The sequence below is a fragment of the Lepidothrix coronata genome, unplaced genomic scaffold (assembly GCF_001604755.1).
Source record: "Lepidothrix coronata isolate B3197 unplaced genomic scaffold, Lepidothrix_coronata-1.0 Scaffold191, whole genome shotgun sequence".
Lineage (NCBI taxonomy): Eukaryota > Metazoa > Chordata > Aves > Passeriformes > Pipridae > Lepidothrix > Lepidothrix coronata.
The window spans coordinates 1,491,467-1,512,845 of NW_016690371.1; the positions used below are offsets into that span (position 1 = coordinate 1,491,467).

At 40.0% G+C, this 21,379-nt stretch overlaps 1 protein-coding gene across 1 annotated transcript in view; it reads left to right on the top strand.

Moving 5' to 3' along the window:
- Nucleotides 1–21,379, top strand: part of PHEX (phosphate regulating endopeptidase homolog, X-linked) — a 99,717-nt gene that overhangs the window by 11,113 nt on the left and 67,225 nt on the right. The window contains exons 4-7 of the mRNA XM_017831507.1: nucleotides 10,041–10,127; nucleotides 11,726–11,952; nucleotides 15,142–15,210; nucleotides 17,398–17,514. Coding sequence (XP_017686996.1) covers nucleotides 10,041–10,127; nucleotides 11,726–11,952; nucleotides 15,142–15,210; nucleotides 17,398–17,514 — 500 coding nt within the window. The remainder of the gene's footprint in view (nucleotides 1–10,040; nucleotides 10,128–11,725; nucleotides 11,953–15,141; nucleotides 15,211–17,397; nucleotides 17,515–21,379) is intronic.

A 21,379-nucleotide genomic window follows, 5' to 3' on the forward strand; every position in this document is an offset into this window, starting at 1 on the left:
ACTGCTGTTCCACGTGTGGCACAATATTTCCCCTTTATTTACAGTGAACTTCTGTTTTGGATGATATGTTCATATCTGTAGATACTGAATTTCAAAATTGTTTGATGACTGTATTAGGACTGGTAATTTTACAGAATGAGGATTCATACTTTGGAAGACACAGCAGTCCGTGACATGCGATTCCCTTTTTCTGACAAAAAAAAAAAAAGCACGTTTCTGACAAGAAGCAAGTACATGTTGAAAGTATTGCTATAATGAAGTAAATGTAATCCTGCCATTTAGTATGGAGCTCCACCTATATTGTAACAATTGGGAAACTTGCTATCTTCTGGTTTAAATGTGGTTTAAACTCTTCTACCTAATATTATAATGACATGTATTATCCCCTACAGCATAACACTGGAAGGCTAGAGGGACATGGCAGGGAAAAGGGCAATACTACTCAAAAGAGTAAGATCTATTATTGAAACCAGATTTATGAACAGAGGCTCTCGAATCCCCATAAGATGATTTTTGGTTTAGTTACAGTTTGTGTGCAGCTATGTTGACTTTTGGAGGAACTCACATGATGGGCTTATCTTTTGATATACAAAACTCAGAGAATTTACAAAATGCTGAAACTGTAAACAAACAACATTTCCGTTTAGGAAATGTGCTGTATATTAGGGCACTGAACAGCATTAGGAAACATTTATGTAAGCACAGCTGTGTCAATGCCATTTCCGTGAGAACTTCCATATTGCTAAAATGGATATTCAAGAAGAGAACTGGGGAATTTCTTTTCAAGGGGGAACCCTAAAATGTCAGTATATTGATTGGGTTTGTTTGTGTAAATACAGCATCTTTTCATGAAATTGGTATTTGGGAACATTTGTTTGATTTACTTTATTTATGTTCCTTGGAAATTAGAACCTATATGTATTGATTAATTACTAGATCTTCATGAATTCTTGTGGAAATGCATATTAATTATGTCCTCATTAATGCAAAATTAATTCATAATGATTAAATATTCCATCCGAATGTCAGAACAATTAATAATGATGGGCTAGTTGTTTTCAAGAGTCACTGCTCTATCCATGGTGAGACAGATGCTGCCATCAAGAAATAGGCTGAGGGACATTAATTGTATCAAATACAAAACATATTGCCCTGAATTGATAAGGGAAATATGTTGATGATTATTAAAGGCTTTTTTAAAAAAAAAAACAAAACAAATAAACATAACCCCCCCCCAAAACAAACCAACCAAACAACCCTCTCCCTCCAGACCATGAAGTGGGTGGGGGAGATGCAGTTTATCAAAACAAGGCAGGCCTAGATTAAGGCATCAGCTCCACAAAGACCACTCTGATGAATAAGCTCATGGAGCTGCAGAATACATTGTGAGTTTTATTAAAGAAAAAAAAGTAATGGTTGGAAAAATATGGAAACTATTATATTTTAGGTATATCTCAGGCTATGTAACCCAACACAAGGCCTTCCAAAAGGGACTATTAGCCCCATTCATTGACATCCTGGACGCTTCTGCCGTGACAAGAGGTGGGAACATACAATTCAGCAGGTGGTAGGGCAATCTAAATGGTGTCTAGTACTCTGCATTACTTCATATTCCTGTGTGAACAGGGAGGTTGCCACTACAAAAGTAGCTTTGAGTGACTATTTCAAGTCCTTATGTACTCCAGTAAGATGATTCTGGTGACTGAGTATTTGCAATGGGGAACTGAGATAAAAAAGGTAAGAAAGTAATACAAGGCTGGTTAAGAAGAGAATGGAAAAGACATGAAAATGAAAATAATACATGCTTTGGTAAAATGTAAAAGCTACATTATAAGCACCAGAAAGGTGTATTGACTTGCCATTTTATTTATTTTAGACTCAAAGTGAAAAGCTTTAATTAGGCAAGGATAATTTTAAGCATATGGAGAAAGACTTTTGCAAGTCTTTAATGCGAGTTCGGGTTTCCATATAGATATATATATTTAGCAAACAGTAGAGAAATCTGGACTATAATGCATCAGAAACTCAAAAAAGGTATTTATAACATGCAGTGAAATAATTTTTTACTGCATTAGGCTTGGACTGCTTCCCTTCCTGTCCTCTGAAACTGAGGATTGTTTACAGCCAGCAAGGAAAAAAAGGGAAGAAGAGCCTTAATGTCAGTAAGGTGTCAGTACTTTTAACAATTATTTAACTACAGTCATGAGAAAATTTTTCATTGCTTGTTTTTTTGGTTGCGAGAGAGTGAAAATTGTATCTTTAAAAAGTGTGTTTTCATATTTTGGAATTCTGGAAACAAACTTTTGTTTGAAAACCAATCATTTGCAGCTCACTTCTTGTAAAGGGTCAGGCGGGGAAGAGGACTCCAGACTGCTCATCAGACTTTGGATAAGACACCTGAATAACAAGAAGTACTGCAGAGCAATTAGTAGAACTAGTAGTTTACAAAAGTTAATAAATTTAAATTAGCTCATATTTTAGGGAAGCCTCAAAATACAAATATTGCTATCAATTGTTAATAGAGGAAATGAATTGTTTTGTACACTAAAGTTGCATATCAGGAGAAATTCTCAGAAGAACTTTTGTTTTAAAGGCATAAAGGAATTTATTGAGGCTTTGAAATTATGCATTTGAAGTTGGGTTACACTGGTGTCAGAAGAGAATGTAAGTAGGCTTCTGCACGTCCACTGAGGTTTGTCTCTGTGGTATTTTCCAGCAGACGAGATCTTGCTTTGCTCTTCTTCCAAGGCTTCCAGATGCAAAGCAGCTCTGAAATGGAAGCTGGACAGGTGCATTTGTGTGGGAGTTTGATCTGTGCTAATAGACCTGCTAGGAGGGATAAAGTTGTACAGAAACATTGAATGTTGCATCTTACAGCAGGTGATGTGCATGTCTTTTTCAGGAGAGTGCTCTGTGAGAACAGATTTAACTCTGAGGATAATCTTGGCTTGACAATACTTGTTTTGTTCACAAAAAATATGTACAGCTTGGAAATGTCAGTTAAGTCTGTCACTTCCTTTTAGAATATATATATGTGTATGTGTATATATATTCATGTATGTATATATATATAAAATACATTATACATATACATATATTCTTCACTCTCCCTTCTATACTCCTCTTCAGCTATAGGGATCGGGTTTCCAAACTGATGAGAATAAAAATACATGTATCAGATTCTCTTCTTTGACTATTTTGTGACCTGAACTGTTGCAGTCTTTAAAATTCATATTTTCATGTAGCAAGACAGGAATGTTACCATTGGTTGAGTGATCTCAACAGTCTTGTGTATAATTTTGGATGCTGTGGCCAGTGCTTTTATTTTGGGGTTGAACATTGTGTCCCTTGTAGACACTATGAAACTTACCACTGCCAGCTCTCCTTCACTTCATTTTGGGTTCTGAAAAAAGGAATTGGAAGCCAGATACTCTAAATGAACGTCAGCTGACCCCAAACCATTCTGAAATCATCACTCTTGGAACATGTAAGATCATGTTACTTAATTAAGACTATACATTTATCTAGCTGTGATTTCCGTAACAGCAGCGTGGTTCTTAAGTTTTTTTGTGTGCCCTTTGGCATCCTTGTGTGTGCCCTTTGGCATCTTTGCTCTGTGAACTGTACTGAACTTGACTTTTTAAATCTATTGTGCTGAGAGTTTGAAGAAAGGGCGATACCTCCACGACACTGTTGGAATCCTTAGATAACCCTTGTGGCACAGTGCAGTTGGCTGCTTGGGTTTCAGGCATTGCAGTTGCTTCCCAGGAACTCTTTTGCCATAGCTCTTAAGTGTGAAGAAAATATGGGAATTAAGGTTAGACATTCTTAATGAGGACTAGATTAATCATAATTATGTTATCGTTCAGGGACATCACGGAATTACATTCTGCACGCAGGTGGTGTGCGTTTGATTTGATTGCCAAACTCAAACCAAGGTTCGAGTAGTTTTTTCTTGACTTTTAGGTGGTAATTCCTCACAGAATACCCTTAAAACAACCTGTTGCTGGCATCAGAGGATCTTCTGCAAATTTCCAAATGATAACTTGGGTTTAGTTTCTTCACAGAGGTAGCATGTGATAGTGCTAACGTAGGGAGCAAACAAAGCTTCTCAGTGATAGCTGGAGATGGTTGAACAGCTCTTTTAATTATTCTTCACATCAGTTTAGAAGCCCAATCCCTATAGCTGTAGAGCTGCATGGGGGGAAGGTGAAGAACAGTCTTTATTGCTCAAGAATTGAAAGATAAATTCATTGTCATCAGGTATTTGCAAATAAACTCCCTTTCCACAAACAGAGTTCCTGCATTTTGGTCTAAGAAACTGAAGCTCATAAATATCCAATATGGAACAAATATCTGGCTACTAGTTACTGCTACCAAAGGGAGAGCATGCTGTTGTGTGAGGCTGTGATAGAGCCTTACTGGGGATGTAGCTCATGAAAGCATCTTCTGACTGTGGCACACTGAATAGGTCCTTGGGCTGCTTTCTGAGTCTGATCCCAAAAAGAATGCGTTATAAGTTTCAGTTTTAGTATTGAGCATCATCTGGGCAATACTGAACAACTCCCACTGTCACTGACATTAAAGGGAGTGAAGGGCATTCACTATCTCCAAAAGATCAAGCTCTTTAACTGTCTGGATCAAGTTCAGCAAGCTTTATACTCGTAAAGGAGCACCAGTGCTATCAGCAGGAGTCTGGCATGAATTAGATAAGGAGGAATCTGTGGCTCACTTTATCTGCAGCGATGGATAATGGCTGTGTCTCCTTGATTCCTCATGTCTAAGAGTGCTTTGAGATCTGTATCCTAAATATGTAGAGTGCAATTCCAGGAGCAACCATTAGATTATTTCCCATGACCTTTCTTGTGTCACAGACAATTACATTACCCATGTAATGCAGCTCAATAGCTTGCAGTGGGATAAAACATAATTCACTTTGGAATAAAGTTTATCTTCCAAAAAAGGTTCAAGTCTTGAAAATGTTAGGGGGCAGAGAAGCCACTATTTCCTCTGCTTGCTGATTCCAGTGGTTAATCACTGTTACTGCTGAATTTGTCTTCATCTTCCAACGGCTGGTGCTTTCACACTGTGATTCCATCACCCTTTCACATCTTTTGTGAGAAAAATCATGTTTCCTCATTTCATGTTTGTTTTTTTTTTAATCCCTCCCTTCTATTTCTCGAGCCAAAGAAAAAAAACAATTGTTTTGATATTTTTCTGCCCTCTGTCCAGTTGTTCAACATTGTTTTTAAATACAGGCAGCTGAAGGGCAGAGAGTGTTCCAGTCTGTCTCACCAGCCTGTACAAAAATAAGATCATCTCCTCACTTTGGTACTTCTCTGATTTTGCAGTCCAAGACTGCTGTCTGTTCTAGAATTGCCCTGGGAGTTCATGCTGAATTATTTGTCTGCTTCTAGCTTTTCACTCTTCCAGGGTTACAACCTTCCAGGAAATGGGATGTCCCCTGGGGTTCTTGTATAATTTTTGTTTTTTATAAAGTCCAATCATATTCCCAGTGGGATGTTTGCACATGCAGTTGTTTTTCTTCAAGATACAAAGCATTATAATATATTTCAGCTCATTGTCAGATCCACTGTGCAAATACTTCAGTTTGCATTTTCCACATAGAGTAAATGTTTGTAAAAGGATAAGGACAGAAATTAGTGGAAAAAAATGCTACTATCTTTACTAGCATGACGTATTCTCCATATCTTGGGTTGGAAAGTGCACAGAAAACTTGTACTTTCTCTCTAGAATAGGAAGTAAGCTTCATGAATCCCATAGTGTTTCTCAGGATTGCAACTCAACTATATATGTAGAAAACTATCTGATAGCACAAAGAATATATACAATCTGCTGATCAGGACACTGATAAATGGAATCAATATTTCTAATTGGAATAAATGGCATGCACGTTTCTTTTCTCTGCAAATCTGGCTTTACAATCCCTTTTTTGTGCACTCCATGTCAGAAGAGAGAAAGGTACAGGATTTCTTGGTACCATAAATAAAATACGATGGTAGAAAAGTGAAGCTATGCAAGACAGTGGGCTGGAAAATCAACGAGGGCTGGAAATGGAAAGTAAGATTAAAGGTAACACTTGGCCACAAGATTATCCTTAGCAGCTTCAGAATAGTATGCAGTTAAATAAACACTCATGCAAAACTTACTTTGTAATGTGCCTTGCTCTCACTTTTAACAGCAGATGATTGCTGTTTACTGGAGGGTAGTGAACCACAGGAAGTTGGCCTTTTTTAGCCCTCTTGCCCTGGAAAAGAACTATGTGAAGGCAACTCAATATAAACTCTCTTCCTTCCCTTCTCAGCTCCCCACCCCCAGCTGTGGCTTTTTTCCTTGACTATGTATCTGAGCATCTCCAGTTTAGACAAGTGAGGATCACTCCCAGCTATGGAGTGGGTTTGTTTGCTGGTGATGCTGAGTCTTTGTGTTTTGTAGAAGAGCCAGGGAGCACAATGATTCAAACCTGCCTGACCTGGGGTGCCAGAAGTACCAGAACTTTGTTTGCAGTGGGAACCTCCGCACCCTCAGCCCCTTGGTAGAAGAAACCGAATGATGAAGTGATTTGCAATCTCAGAAAGTTTAGGATATCATGAACACCTTTAAACAGTTTCTAACTGTTCAAGTGGTTGTTGCTTAATGAGATGAGTTATGTTATTACAGTGCTGTGAAGTGGAATTGCCAATAGGTTTTGACACTTGCCATAAATAAGTTTTAAGTGAAGGGAAATATAAATCTTGCATCTGGGCATCCTGTGCATATGGAAACGTGGACAATGAGGTGCTGAGATCAGTGCCACCAGCCAAGATCTTTTTTTATTACCAAGAGAATGACTTTGGAAATAATTTAAAAGTGAAGAGAGTAAAAGATGTGAGTGAAGAAGAGCTGCTTTGTTAGAAAAGCCACTGAAACATGTACTTGATATTTGGCCAAAGAAACATGATCCAAACTTTATGTTTGGTGGCCTAAGCTATGCTGGTTCACTTTGCTTTTTCTGGTGATTTTTGGTTATGATATTCTGCTTTGCAGAATATAACAGGCTAGTTTTGTAATTCAGTAGCAGCAATAAATTGTTAAATTTTAGTTGACGTTAATAACAATTCTATTCCTTTTCAAGTGGTTGCAAATCAGCTTGGATTGTGGGGGTTTTTTAACCTCTGCAGCCAAATTGCCTAGCACAGTTAACATTTAATAGGAAGCTGACAGATGGGCTGTTATATAAGGGTGTTTTTTGATATTGTTGGAGTGATGTATATTTCCTAGTCTGATCAAAACCACTTATTCCTAAAAACTCTTATTTAAAGATAAATGTTTGATGTCCTAAAATGGAAGGTTGCTTTAGGGAATTAGAACTTTTAATTAGAAACAAGAAAACTGAGTTTAAAAAAAATGGAAAGAAAGAAAGCTGCAAGAAGAACAAACTCAATGTCCTTCTCAGTGCTAAGTGAGCTGCTTTAGTCAAAATATTAGTAGCACCCATCTCCTTAACTAGGTCAAAGTTTAAGAAAACTGTGCTTTAAAAAAGCCTAGTAGACTGAACTTCTCAGTGGATTCATATGAATACACACAATTCCTTAGTGAGGGGTGAGAGTAGCAGTTTGGAAAGGCAAAGTAGGGAACTAAGCAGCAGGTCTGTGGGTAACTTATGTAACTGAACATTTGATCTCTTGTGGTCTTTCTCTTCCTATACCTTGAAAGACCTTATAGGTTTTGCTTACATTTTGGTGTCCAAACAGAAAATATCTGAAGCAATTACTGTCTTTCAAGGTGATAAAATCCTCCCAGACAGCTACAGTTCAGTTGATTTTTTTCAGAGGGGCTGAATTTGCTGTCTCTGTGTCCCTGACTGGCATTTCCCTTAGTATAGCCAGAAATCCATGTCATGTGCCAAGAGATGGAACACTGTTCAGAGAGTGCCTTTCCATGCTGGGGAGACTGAGGGATGGCCCTGAGGCAGGTTTGATCAACCTGTGGAGGTCCTCGGGGAGCAGAGGCTCTGAGCTGCAGCCTCCAAAACGCTGCCCTGTAGAAGCACAGAGTGCATCGACCCACACGATCAGATTTGCTCAGTGCAGGAGTGGGTTTGTCAGAGCCTGCAGCTATGGCCAGGCTACTCACAGTACCCAATATTGCCAATATAAAGATAGCCTGATGTATCTACATTGATTTCAATCACAGTAGTGACTTTCTTTCCATGAATAAGCAACCTGGAGACAGACTAATTGATTACACATATTTTTGATCAATATGTTTTGCTTCTTGCCTTTTCTTGCTATTCATGTTTAAGAGTTTAAATACTCAAGGACACATAAAATCCATATGTATTTGTGAGCTAAATAAGAAGCAAATTTCTAAATCTTGTATTTGGATTTTATACTAGCTAATGTAGAAATCACGTGGATGTGAGCAATGCTCCATGTTTGAGCTTCTAAACCTTTCTGAAAACTTGAGGTTAGGGCTGAGAAACCTTTATAGCCTAAAGAGCGCTCATGGATCACATCCCCTATTTCAGTATCCACAGGATTCAGCCATCTTATTAAGTCTTTCATGTTTGATAACTGGATTTTTTGTTATTGGAACCAAGAATTGTCTTCATAAAAGAACTCTGAGCAACTGGCAACATCTACCCCACCTCACTCTCTGCAATAATACAGTGAGTGTTACTGTTTCATTCTGTCACATAATGAGATGGTTTGATGGGAAAACACCAGGTCTGATTTTAACACAATTTGATGTCAGATGTATTTCTAGAGTTGATTTTATTTTATTGACTCTTATCCTCTTTATCTCTCCTGATCTTTACCTGGGCTTTAGCCATTGGATTTTGTTAGCTTCAAAATTTCTTGTTTGTACAGCTCACTGGCAAGGATAGAAATTATTGTAATGGCTTTAATAGGAGGGTATTTATTCATTCTTAGTTTTATCTAGGCTTCATGTATCATTTCTTTTAAAATGCCATTTTTAAAACATGACCAAGTCTGATTATTCTACTAAGAATTGTGCACGCTGAAGATATGTGTCAGTGATTGGCATTATATTGTATTTAACAAGCTGAAAAATATTAGCAATTTGAGGATTTGAAATCAAAAGTATTGGGGATCCTGTCCAGAAGTATTTTTAGGGAAAATCTTATCCATAACTAAAAGGAAATTATCTCATTAAATCTCTTAAGGGTCCAAGAAAATGAGTTGGGCATTGTTTGTTTTGGCTCAATTCTTTTTTTCTTTTTTAATGCCTCTGCATTTAGCCACAGTTATGTGTATCTGCAGCTGCATCATGGCTGATGTACAACTTGGATGAAACAGTTTGAGGCAGCTAAGAGGGGACTGCTGAGATTCAGATGGACTTTTCATGCTCTTTTCCTTTCATTACATAATGTGAGGAATGTGAAGAACGTAGGGAGATGACAGCTTAAAAAAAGCTGAACACCAAGGATGTTTGCACCTGTAGTGTGATATGAGTGTGTATATGGTGGAACTTTACAAGCAATGGTTGGACACTTGGTCTTCTGTGTCATTACCAAGACTGTGCGTGTTTGACAGACAACGAGGCAGTTCTCTGCTGCTTTCTTTCAGCAGCAGCAGAGCCGGCAAAAGTGAACACTGGTGGTCTTGCTCCTGGGATTCTTTAACCTTCTCTGTTAGATCCTGATTTCATAATGTACCAGCACCAGAAACCGAGCCACTTGAAAGAATTCCTGACTCCCTGCCTTGTGTGATTGTTCCCACTTACCTCATAATTCCCTGTCCCCTCCGTTTGCTGAGGGTGGCTGGTTGTGAGGACAGATAATAAGCAGCATCTGTCACCTGGCTTTAAATCAGTCCTCTTAAATAAATTAAAAAAATTCTTCTCCGTTGGGGTTTGAAAAAGTTGTAATTATGTCTGTGCTACTGCTTAAAAAAATATATGTGGAACCTCATCCTTAATTAAACAAATGCCATGATTAAAGCAAATGCTGAAACAAGCAAACAGTTTCTACATTTTCCAATGTATTGAAAAACAAATTTATTTGTTTTTTTCAGCTTTGCTTGAGAAACCCATCAGCAAAAGACGAGACAGTGAAGCTGTACAGAAGGCCAAGGTCCTTTACGCATCCTGCATGAATGAGAGTAAGTGGCTTGATTTGAGAGGGACATATGATCCTGATGTGTCCCTTCCAGTGCAGCATATTCAATGATTCTAAGATATATGAGTTCCCTGTGTTTATAAAGGCAGGGGTTTTATCTCTCTGTGCTGATGCATGGATTTTGCTGATATGGATTCAAGTGAACGCAGAGGGTCTTTTACACATTTCTGAAGCTGAGGTACACCCAGGCACAAGAAATCAGTTTTAGAGAGACCTCTGACTGTCAGAGAACTGTGAATAGATATTTATCTGTGCAAAAGAATGCTAAAACTGTGTCCCAGTGTTGTGGGCTTAGTGCCCCCGTCAGTAAATCAGAGGAGCTTCCGAGGAAATTCTCATACTGATATTTTCAACAGCCTGTGGCTCAGCACCTTCTATATTTCTCTAAATCTGTTTAATCAAAACACTTCCCCAAGACTGGGTATAGACAGCCCTGGACTCTTTGAGTTTTCTGCTTTAAGTCAAGCAAGTTAGGATGGGAAGCCCTATAGCCCTGTTTGCAGTGCTTTTCCTCAGCTTGTAAATGCTGCTGTCAGATGATGTACACTAGTCTGGAACACATCACTGCCCTTATGTAGCTACACAGGTGGAAGATGAATTAGAAGTGCCCTTTGTCCTTCTGGACAAAGGTTCCTTCTGAACCTTCTGTATTGAGTTTTGCTCACTGCAATATGAGAAAGATATTAAGAGAGTGTCCAAAGGAGGACAGCCAAGATGGTGAAGGGCCTTGAGTGGAAGCTGAACGAGGAGCGGCTGAGGGCACTTGGTCTGTTCAGCCTGGAGGAGACTGAGGGGAGACTACACTGCAGTTACAACTTCCTCATGAGGGGAAGAGGAGGGGCAGGCACTAATCTCTCCTCTGTGGTGATCACTGGCAGGACCCAAGGGAATGACCTGAATTTGTGACAAGGGAGGTTTAGGTTGGATATTTAAAAAAGGTTCTTCACCCAGAGGGTGGCTGGGCAGTGGAACAGACTCCCCAGGGAAGTGGTCACAGCAGCAAGGGTAACAGAATTCAAGAAGCGTTTGGAGGATACTGTCAGGCACATGGTGTGACTCTTGGGGATGGTCCTGTGTAAGGCTAGGAGTTGGACTCAGTGACCCTTCTGGGTCCCTTTCAACTCGGCATATTCTGTGATTCTGTTATTCCCTGGACAGTTTTCTTCCAGCACGGCCCAAGACTGACTGCCAGCAATTGAGACAGCCTGCCCTGCAGCCTTGGTGCCAAGATACTGCCTCTCTAGCTTTGATTATGTACAATAACCAGCCTCTCTGGGCCCCACAGAAACAGTGAAGTTTCTGTGCTAGTTTCTAAATCAGATTTTTTTTTTTACATTTACTTAATTCCAGCCTTTGCCTTTTTTGAAAGGTACTGATTTGCCCCTATTATTCTTAATATACATAAACTGGGTTGGACTCCTGTGCTGCTGTGCTCATAGGCAGAGCAGAGGCTTTGGATTTCAGCTATTGTGTTTTGTCTTGCCTAGAAATCAATTGATGCCATTAAATCTTTGTCTTGTGTGGCTGCTGCTGCATTTGAATTATCTGGAATGTAATTGTTGTCACACTTTGGCATTTCAGATAAAATCGAAAAAGCCGATGTGAAGCCCCTCTTAAGTATCCTGAGGCACTCACCTTTCCGCTGGCCTGTGTTGGAATCCAATATTGGACCTGAAGGACTGTGGTCAGAAAGGAGATTTAGTTTACTCCAAGCCTTGGCAACTCTTCGTGGCCAATACAGTAACTCTGTCTTCATCCGTTTATATGTGGCTACTGATGACAAAATCTCCAATCGGTATATCCTGAAGGTACTATATAGCATATCTAATAGGTTTCTTTGCATGGTATTTTATGGTCTTCTTTTTTAAAACATGTTTACATTCCAAATGTTTACACTTGATTATTGTTGTTATTATCTACTGATGCACAGATGTTCATAGGTGCCAATTTATGGGAATGTAGAAGCCACTAGCAACCACATGCTACTGAAAAATATCTCCTACAGATTGCTTTCTTCTTTCCAATGCCAGGAAAAAATACAAATAATGTTCCCAGTAGACCAGTGTCCAGGGTCTATGTGCATGAGAATAAAAGGTCAATATCTAGTTCTGGGTGCTGCTTATGACTCATTAGTTGCATGAAGAATGGGGGTTTTTTTGTCTGTGAAGATGAAGAATGGTGCATCAATAGCAGATATTCTGAACTTGAGCTATTTTTCTTAAGATGGAAACACATAATCTGTCTCTTATATAGCAGCTTATGACACAGATGTATCCAAAGCACTTTTAGACCTGAAATACAGAATTTACCTTTTTTCCTGAAATGCTATTACATTTAGACCAAAGCATTACCATTTTATTAACAGTGTGTGGCATTGCACAACAGTTTAGTGAGAAAAAGATCCAAGAAATGTTGCCTCCCTGTAGTCTGACAAAACTCCAGAGAAAATTGTATTACTGTGAGAGGTCACCATGGCAAGTCTGAGTACCTGGCCGAATGCATTGCTGTTCAAGAACTACAGATGAGTAGCCAGAGTAGACCAGCCCTCCGCTGCTATAAGAAAATAGGTTATGAAGGCAAGAGAGAAGGAGCAAATAAGAAAGTTATGATGCCATTCATCACAGCAAAGTAGGATCTATGGCCTTTTATTTTGCTGGCATGTGGGCTGGCTGTAGGAATGTAGCCAAGAATACATTGTATCTAGAGATCAAACAACAGTTAATTGTGTTGGTGCTGGAGTGTATGTCAATTCTGAGTCAGTTCTTCAAAATGTCTTCTGACTGAGGCATTTAACCAGTATAAAGTTGAAGGGTAACTTTTCCCCATCTCTGGGATATTTTCCTGGATAGTCAACAGCAGACCAGCAGTTTGCTGTAAATAAGATGTCGTTCCGCTAAGATGCTTTTAAGATCCTGTCAGGTTTTCTTTGGCTTGAGACTTCTTTAAATGAACTGAAGCAGTAGAATCAGAGAGATGTTTAGCTCGGTATCTCCTGTCATAATATTTCAGTTCAAGTCACCTGTTAGCAAAGGGCTGGGCAGGGATATCCTTACTGCTGGTCTCTTGAAAATGAATTATAACTATCAGTACCTTTCCTTGGTATGCTTAGTGGTGCCTAAGAATTAAGTATCTGAATAACTGAAGCACTACATGCTATGAATAATGTATTATTCCATAGGGTATTCTGTTGTTAATTTTATTAAGATCTTGATCTACAGATTGCATCGACCAGTATTCTTCCTTGTCTGTGTTTTAACAAATTCCCAGGGGTGTAGATGTACCATGGAGTATTTCAATCTGCTTGTGAGAATAACTTCATTGCAAAATTCTTTTTGTTCAGCATTGCAAAATCATCAATGGATCATAAAAAAGTAAAAACTCCAAATAAAACTTTGTTCAGCATTCAACATGATTTTTTTTTTTTTGAGGGCTAAAGAAATTGGTTAACTTTTCTTTCTCACATTTCTGCTCTCTTGGTTTTTATGTGTTGTCAGATCTAAGTCTTAAGCCTAGGAAATTTGGATAAGCATTTATTGTACCAGTCACATAACTGAAACAGACCAAATAGTCTGAAGTTAACTTGCCAAGACACACGTACAAAAAGCATGAGTATATTATTTTTGCTCCAATATGCTGAGAAAAGAAGGTGATACTGTTTTTCAAAGAACCAGATTTGCACTGAGCATCACAGTTACTCTCCTTTTTGAGGAAGATTTGTTTTATTTGTTTATGGTGTTTTTTAAAGATTGTGAACATCAGCTAGTAGAGGAAAAGATTACATTTATTCATCCATTTTAGATTCTAAGATTTTATAAATGTGCAAAATGTGAAATATAAGTGGTTTAACCTAAATAATTTAGATTAAAAAAGACACATGAAATTGTATGAATCAATGCAATCTCTCTTTACTAGACTTATCTTTTAAAAACAATTACAGCATCAAACCAATAATTTTAGAACATCAAAACTGTTGTTTCTGCTCCAATCAGTATCTTATTCAGAGTTTGGAAGCTGGTTGAATGAAGTTTTCAGCTTTGGCTTCCACACTCTAGCCTAACTTCACTGCATTGAAAAGTTCTGGGAAATCTCAGTTCCTAGTATCAATTCTAAAATATGTGCTGTATTGTGAGTTTTGCCTGGTTAGGAATTTGAAACCATATGTATATATGCTCATGTAGATATTTCACTCAACACTAAGTGCAGATCTCAAACTTTGAGGTCTGGTTTAGAAATTACCTTGAGGCCCTAATTCCAATATTAGGGTGACTGTAGACTATCAGATTTGATCCATGTTTAGATCAAAAAGGTAAGTGAAAGTCAAAGATCGATCTGGACCTACCAGACACCTTTAGGTAATGTATTGGAGAGATAACAACATCCTGGGCATGCATGCAATCCTGGCTGGTATCCAGTTGTTTCATATCTGTTCAAAAAGCTAAATACAGCACCCAGTGCTGGTCTGGGGTGAAGCTCAAAAGTGTAATCTCAGTTTCAGTCAAGAAAGGCTAACAGTGCCTTCTGGATACACAACAGCTAACGTGCTCCAGCACCTCGTGGACATTTGGTCCATACACTAGGCTAGTGTGTCCCAAAGCTGACTGTTGTGCCCCTGAAATGTGCACAGGATGAATGGTCATCAGCACCAACTGTTGGATCCTGTAGGCCCAGTCCTATTGCATTACCTAATACTGATGGAGCCATAAACACCTACATCGCATAAGTAATTCTTTTCTGTAGGTGGCTTAGGTATTGCAGGGGGCATCTGAGGCTCCCCAGATCACAGTAATCTGATTTAGTTAATATCTGTCAGCACAGCATAAGATTTTTCTGTTGTTTTGAAATCCTGTGGAGCTCAGTCTGCTGCAGTGTGTTGTGTATGTATATTTGCACACATCTACCATAACTGCCAGAGAAACTCTTCCAAGGTTGCTTATTAGTCTACCTTTGATTTCTGATGAATTTAGCTATTAAATGTTGATTCTTGTTATTTTTAACAGCTTGACCAAGCAAGCCTCTCTCTGGCATCTAGAGAGGATTACCTAGAAAACACCACAGAAGCCAAATCTGTAAGTACTATCAAATGGAAATTAGAGTGACCCTTTTTCCCCCTCAGCTTTTTTCATTGTTGCTTTTGTTTTGTTGAGCTCCAAACTGAGGAAGGGCCATGCATTGTATGGATTTGGATTTTTCAGGGTATCTTCTGTCAGAAAACACCACCGCTACCACAAACACATCTGCAAAGTTTCCTAAACGAAGATTTTTGTAAGATTTGGGGTCCCCCTACTTTTCTTCCTGCTTGGAAGGGGCCTCTGGAGTTCATCTTGTCCAACTCCTCTGCTGAAGCAGAATTTACCTCTAGAATATACTACTAGTGACTGGCCTCCAACTAGGCTTTGTGCTGCTGATCACAACCCTCTGGACCTGGTCACTCAGCTCATTTTCAATCCACCTCACTGTGCACTCCCCTACCCTGTACTTTTTAACCTTGGTGATCAACCACAACTGCTGTCCCCTCATCCACCAGGATATTAATGTAATTGTAGAAAATTATCAGCCTGGTTAAGTTGGATTTCCCCTTCATAAATCCATGCTCACTACCTGTGATCACCTTATCTTTCATGTGTTTGGAAATAGTTTCCAGGAGGGTTTTCTACATTACCTTCCCAGTAATTGATATGAGGCTGACCAGTCTGTAGTTCCATGGGTCTTCTGTTTTGCATTCCTTGGAGATAGGGGTGATGCTTGGTCTCTTCCACCCTTTTGGAACCTCTCCCAATAGTTGTGACCTTCCAAACACTGTCCAGAGTGAAGTTGCAGTGGTATCAGCCAGCTTCCTCGGGACTCATGAGTACAATCTTTCAGATCCCCTGGATCTACTTATGTCCACTTTGTTCCCTAATCTGGTCCTCTTCCACTGAATATAGGTCCTCCTTGCTCCAGACTTCCCCTCTGGACTCAGGGGCCTGGGATTCCTGAAAGTCAGTCTTATCAGTAAAGACTAGAGCAAAGTTGGCATTGAGTATCTTGGCCTTTTCAGTGTAATTTGTTACCCTGCTCCATTTAGTAGTAGATCCACGTTCTCCCTCCTCTTCTTTTTCCTCTTATAGGGTTTTTTCCTATTGGTCTTCACATCCCTTACCAGCTTGAACTCCAGGTTGGCCTTGGCTTTCCTAGCCATATCCCTGCAAGATTTGTCAGCAACTCCTGGGTATACAGCTTAGTTTCTTGCAGCATTTCTGTGGACAGCAGTTGTGAAATAATGATGTTTATCAAAGGCTTTAATGTATCAGTACTTGACTATGACAACAACACCTTTTTCTCCTCATTCAGTGAAGGCTTGTGGGCAAGTATCTGTCATATGCAGCCCAAAACTCAAAGAAAACAACCTCTGGGGTTATCTGGGGGACAAGTCATTGCTGCTGATTTTTTACAGCTTTACTTCCCTTTTGAGTTTCCTGAGAGGTTAGTAAGTTTTTTAGTTACCTCTATCAGACTAGATGATGCCAGGATACAAAGAATGGTAACTGCTAAAAGATTAAAGGTGGAAATGTGTTGGGATATATTTTTGCTGTTGTTGGACTGTGAACTGGTAGGAGTTGATGAGGAGCAATCTGATCGCTCCAAAATCTCTGAAAGATTATACTGTGGGGGAGGCAGCACAGAAATCACTACAGTATCATTACATCCAGTGTATTTTGCTAACATCTGTGTACACAGAGATTAAAATGTGGTTTGTTAGGATATCCTGGGGAGAGCAAAGAAAAGCACTGTAGCAGACACATGTGTTGTAGTGTGTGGCAGGAACAGAGGAGAGAGCTCATTGGAGCATCCCTTTGTCTCCCTGTCTTCTCAGGCACTAAGCTTGCACTCGCATACAAGTGCTTCTACTGTCCTATAGTGATTACTGTATGAGTTGGCCTAAAATACTGGTGTACAGTCATACACATTGTCTAATCCATTTGTAATAGCTGAAAGTGTTAGTCTAATCCAGAAGTGTCATTTGCATTTCCTGAGATTTGTACTCCCTGAACCACAGCAGGTATCTCTGTCTGTCATACAAAGTATTTTTACAGTGTTATTTCTCCTTTTTAACTTGCTGACATCAGACATTCAAGGTAAGGAAAGCACGACCTTGGTTGCTAGAGCATGAAAGTATTATACTCCTTGCTATAGCTGAGCATTTCTGGTTTACTGCTACAGCTCTGCTCAAGAGCAAATCCAGTAGTCACATCATTCTTTTTGTTTCTTTACAGTACCGAGATGCCTTTTTGCAGTTCATGGTTGATACAGCAGTGCTTCTGGGTGCAAATGCTTCACGAGCCGAATCTGATATGAAATCAGTTCTAAAACTGGAAGTTAAAATAGCAGAGGTTGGTAATCTAATGCAATCCTTTTTCAAAATGAAATTCATTATATCAACAGTGGTAGCAATAGTGCTTTTTAGAAGTTGAAAGAAAGGAGCAGATCCTGATGAAGAAAGGATTAATAATATTTCTCCCTTAATTGATTGTTAAATTCATTGTTTTATTCTCCGGGGAAAAAACCTTAGTCAAATACCTTTGGTCTCTTAAATTGTAATGTGAACCAGGCTCACTAGAGATAAGCCTGGGGGTGGCATAGCAATGTTTAAGGAACAGTTTGCTAGCGAGGTCCTTCGGTCTGCCATCTCAGTGGAAGTAGGGGATGGAGATCCATGTGGCAACAAAGATGCAGGGATTGTTGATGTGTTAGAAGCTCTGGAAGCTCAGCTGGTCCCATAGGAATCAGGGCTTCTTCCCCTGAAAAGGTGATGGGATCAATATCCTGGCTGAAGTGCATCTACAGCAATGCACTGGTACCCATTGTGCAGCTGGAAAACTGTGATATAGCTGTCATGGAAATTAGGTGGGTTGACTGGAAGTTAGTGAATGTGATGCCCATCTACAAGAAGGGCCACAAGGAGGATCTGAGAAACTACAGGCCTGTGAGTCTGGCCTCGGTGCTCTAAAATGTTATTGCACAGATCATCGCCGTTGCCATCGTGCAGCACATACAGGATAACCAAATGAACAGGCCCAGTCACCATGGGTTTATGAAAGACAGGTCCTGCTTGATTAACCTGATCTCCTATGACAAAGTGACCCACCTAGATGTTGTGGGAAAGGCTGTGGATGTTGTCTACCTAAAGTTTAGTAAAGCCTCGGACACTGTTTCGCACAGCATTCTCCGGGAGGAACTGGCTGCTCAGGCACACTCTTCGTTGGGTTATAAAACTGGCTGGATGGCTGGGCCCAGAGAGTGGTGGGGAATGGAGTTACATCCAGCTGGTGGCCAGTCACAGGTGGTGTTCCCCAGAACTCAGTATTTGGGCCAGTCGTGTTTAATATCTTTATTAATGATCTGGATGAGGGAATTGAGTCAGTTTGCAGAGTGCACCAAGTCAGGCAGCTCTCTTGGTCTACTGGAGGGTAGTAAGGCTCCACAGAGGGATCTTGACAGACCTGATTGATGGGCCAAGGCCTATTGTACGAGGTTTAACAAGGCCAAGTGCCAGGTCCTGCACTTGGGTCACAACAACCCCACACAACACTCCAGGCTTGGAGAAGAGTGGCTTGGAAGCTGCCTGGTGGAAAAGGACCTTGGGGTGCTGGATGAACATGAGCCAGGTGGTCAAGAAGGCCAATGGCATCCTGACTTGTATCAGAAATAGTGTGGCCAGCAGGACTAGGGCAGTGATGATCCCCCTTTACCTGGCACTGGTGAGGCTGCACCTCAAATCCTGTGTTCAGGTCTGGGCTCCTCACTACAAGAAAAACATTGAGATGCTCTGGAGCACAAGTCTTATGAGGAGCAGCTGAGGGATCTGGGGTTGTTTAGCATGGAGAAAAGGAGGCTCAGGGGTGACCTTATCATTCTCTATAACTATCTGGAAGGAGGTTGTAGTGAGGTGGGGGTCTGTATCTTCTTCCAAGTAACAAGCAACAGGACAAGTGGAAATTGCCTCCAGTTGTGTCAGGGTCAATTTAGATTGGGTATTAGGAAAAATTTCTTCACCAAAAGGGTTGTCAAGCACTGGAATAGCCTGCCTAGGTAAGTGATTGAGTCTCGATCCCTGGAGGTATTTAGAAGACATGTAGATGTGGCACTTGAGGATGTGGTTTAGTGGTGGACTTGGCAGTGGTGGGTTTAATGGTTGGACTCAATGACCTTACATGTCTTTTCCAACCTAAGAGATTCTATGATACTGTAATTGTGAAGCTGGGTAGAATTTGAATCCCTGCTGTGCATCCATGTTGCGAATATATTACCCTGTTGTTCAAGAAGCAGACTGGGCTGATTCTCTGTAGAACAGTCTAAAAGCAGTGCAAGACTGAGGTGGGATACTGGAGGTGGTAGTGAGAGGGTAGTGTTTACAGTAGCACCACCCTTAGCTCCTGAGGTGCTTTCATGGAGTACTCAGGGAGAGTAGATGAGAAACTCCATGACTTTTAATTTAAGGGGACAACTGAATTTGGTAAAGCTAAGTGTATTTAAATCTAGTACTTGGTTCTGGCATTTACTTGGAGACATTTTTGCCCCCTTGTGGAGTTTAATTTATGCGTTAGGCTTGTTACTGTTTGAAGGTGCATTTTTATTTCTGTGTATCCCTCCTTCAGTATGGCTACTACAGGAATCCCGTCCCTGGCAGCTGCAACTCCACGATCATTTCAACTTCTAAAGCTAGAGAGAAGAGTTAACCTCAATGCTGGGAAAACACCAAAGTTTAGAGCTACAAACTGGTTTGCATAACTGCCAGCTGAGCTGAGAGGCTATTCCCTTTGAAATGGTGGTCTCTCATTAACAGAGAAGCCTATTGCACAGGACAGGTGATGCAACAGATGACTTTTATCTGGGTTCTGCAGTTGCAGTCTACAGGAGGAAAGGCAGTGATGCTTCTTAATGGTGTGTTTGTACAGAAGTGAGGGCCATCCGCAATAGTAGTAAGTCAGTGTTTCCATTTTTTCTGCTGAAAGGGATGAAATTTGCCACAACTCTAAATAAAGCCCAATATTCAGCTTCAGTTACTTAGCGTGGATGGACTAATGAGCAAATACTTCATTGTGACCCAGTAGACTTGAAAAACAGTAAACATTTCTTCCTTTTATCATTGATGTGATTAGAAGATGCATTGCTAGCTCTGGTAGCTCTAATGCTTTACTTAACGAATGTCTTACAGAGAGTACAAAGTATGTAGGTGAAGTTGCCGTATAAGATGACACAGATCATGTAAAAATCCTCAGGATCGTTAATGCACATTGTTATGTGACAAACCATGCTTGCTCATGGTTTCCTTTAGTATGAATAATCTTCCTCATGTCTGTCCAGATATTAGGTGTGAGTCCAGGGATATGAACTATTACATAATCCCTAATGAGCACAATGATTATATATATATAAACATTTTACTGATTCAAAGGAGGTAGTCCTGTTTGTCACTTAAGGTTTTACTGTATCCTGTATTCCCCTGCATTTGTTCTAAGTAAACATATATAATGGAGAACTTGTATGCTAAAGAAGAGGCAGCAAGAATACTTTGAATATAAGAAAGTGGCATGCTTTAAGAGAACTTGTTATGTACAAGGATGATTTTTATTAGGATTGAATGACTGGAGAAGGAGAGAAAGTTCTGAGAGGAAGAGAGTAAATGGGTTCAAGAAGAGTTTAAAGATTTTTCAGATAAATCAAATTTGCAGAAAGGGAGAAGAAAGTAGTTTTTTATTTTCCTGTGTGGCTTGAGCAATAGTAAAACCGCAGACACTTACTGGAGAATTTTGGTTGGAGAACTGCCAGCTGTCTGGTTAGTCTGGCGTCAATCTCTGTCCTCTTTAAACTGCACAGCATACAGCTCGTTGCATAGGATTTACCTTAGGGTGGGGCTGGAATTGCCATCAGGAAGTTTTATTTCTCTTTAGCACTGAGGAAAATTAGACCTATGTCTTGTACTTGGTTTGTTTTTCTATTAAGTACCATAGGGCCATGTTGGAGTCTGAATGTCCCTCTTGTTAGTTATAAAAGGACTTGCTTTATATTTAGGATTTCCTTTGCTGTGACACTACAGAGGAACTTGAGGTCTGGCTCCTCTGGTCACCCAGATGGAAGGCCTGGTTGGGGAATGCTTTAATTTGTGTCTGGCCTATGTACCTGGGTTCCTGCTATGGAAATCAGGATGATGGGGTGAAATGAGGAGAAACTTGTATTCATCTGGCTCTTCCCTCA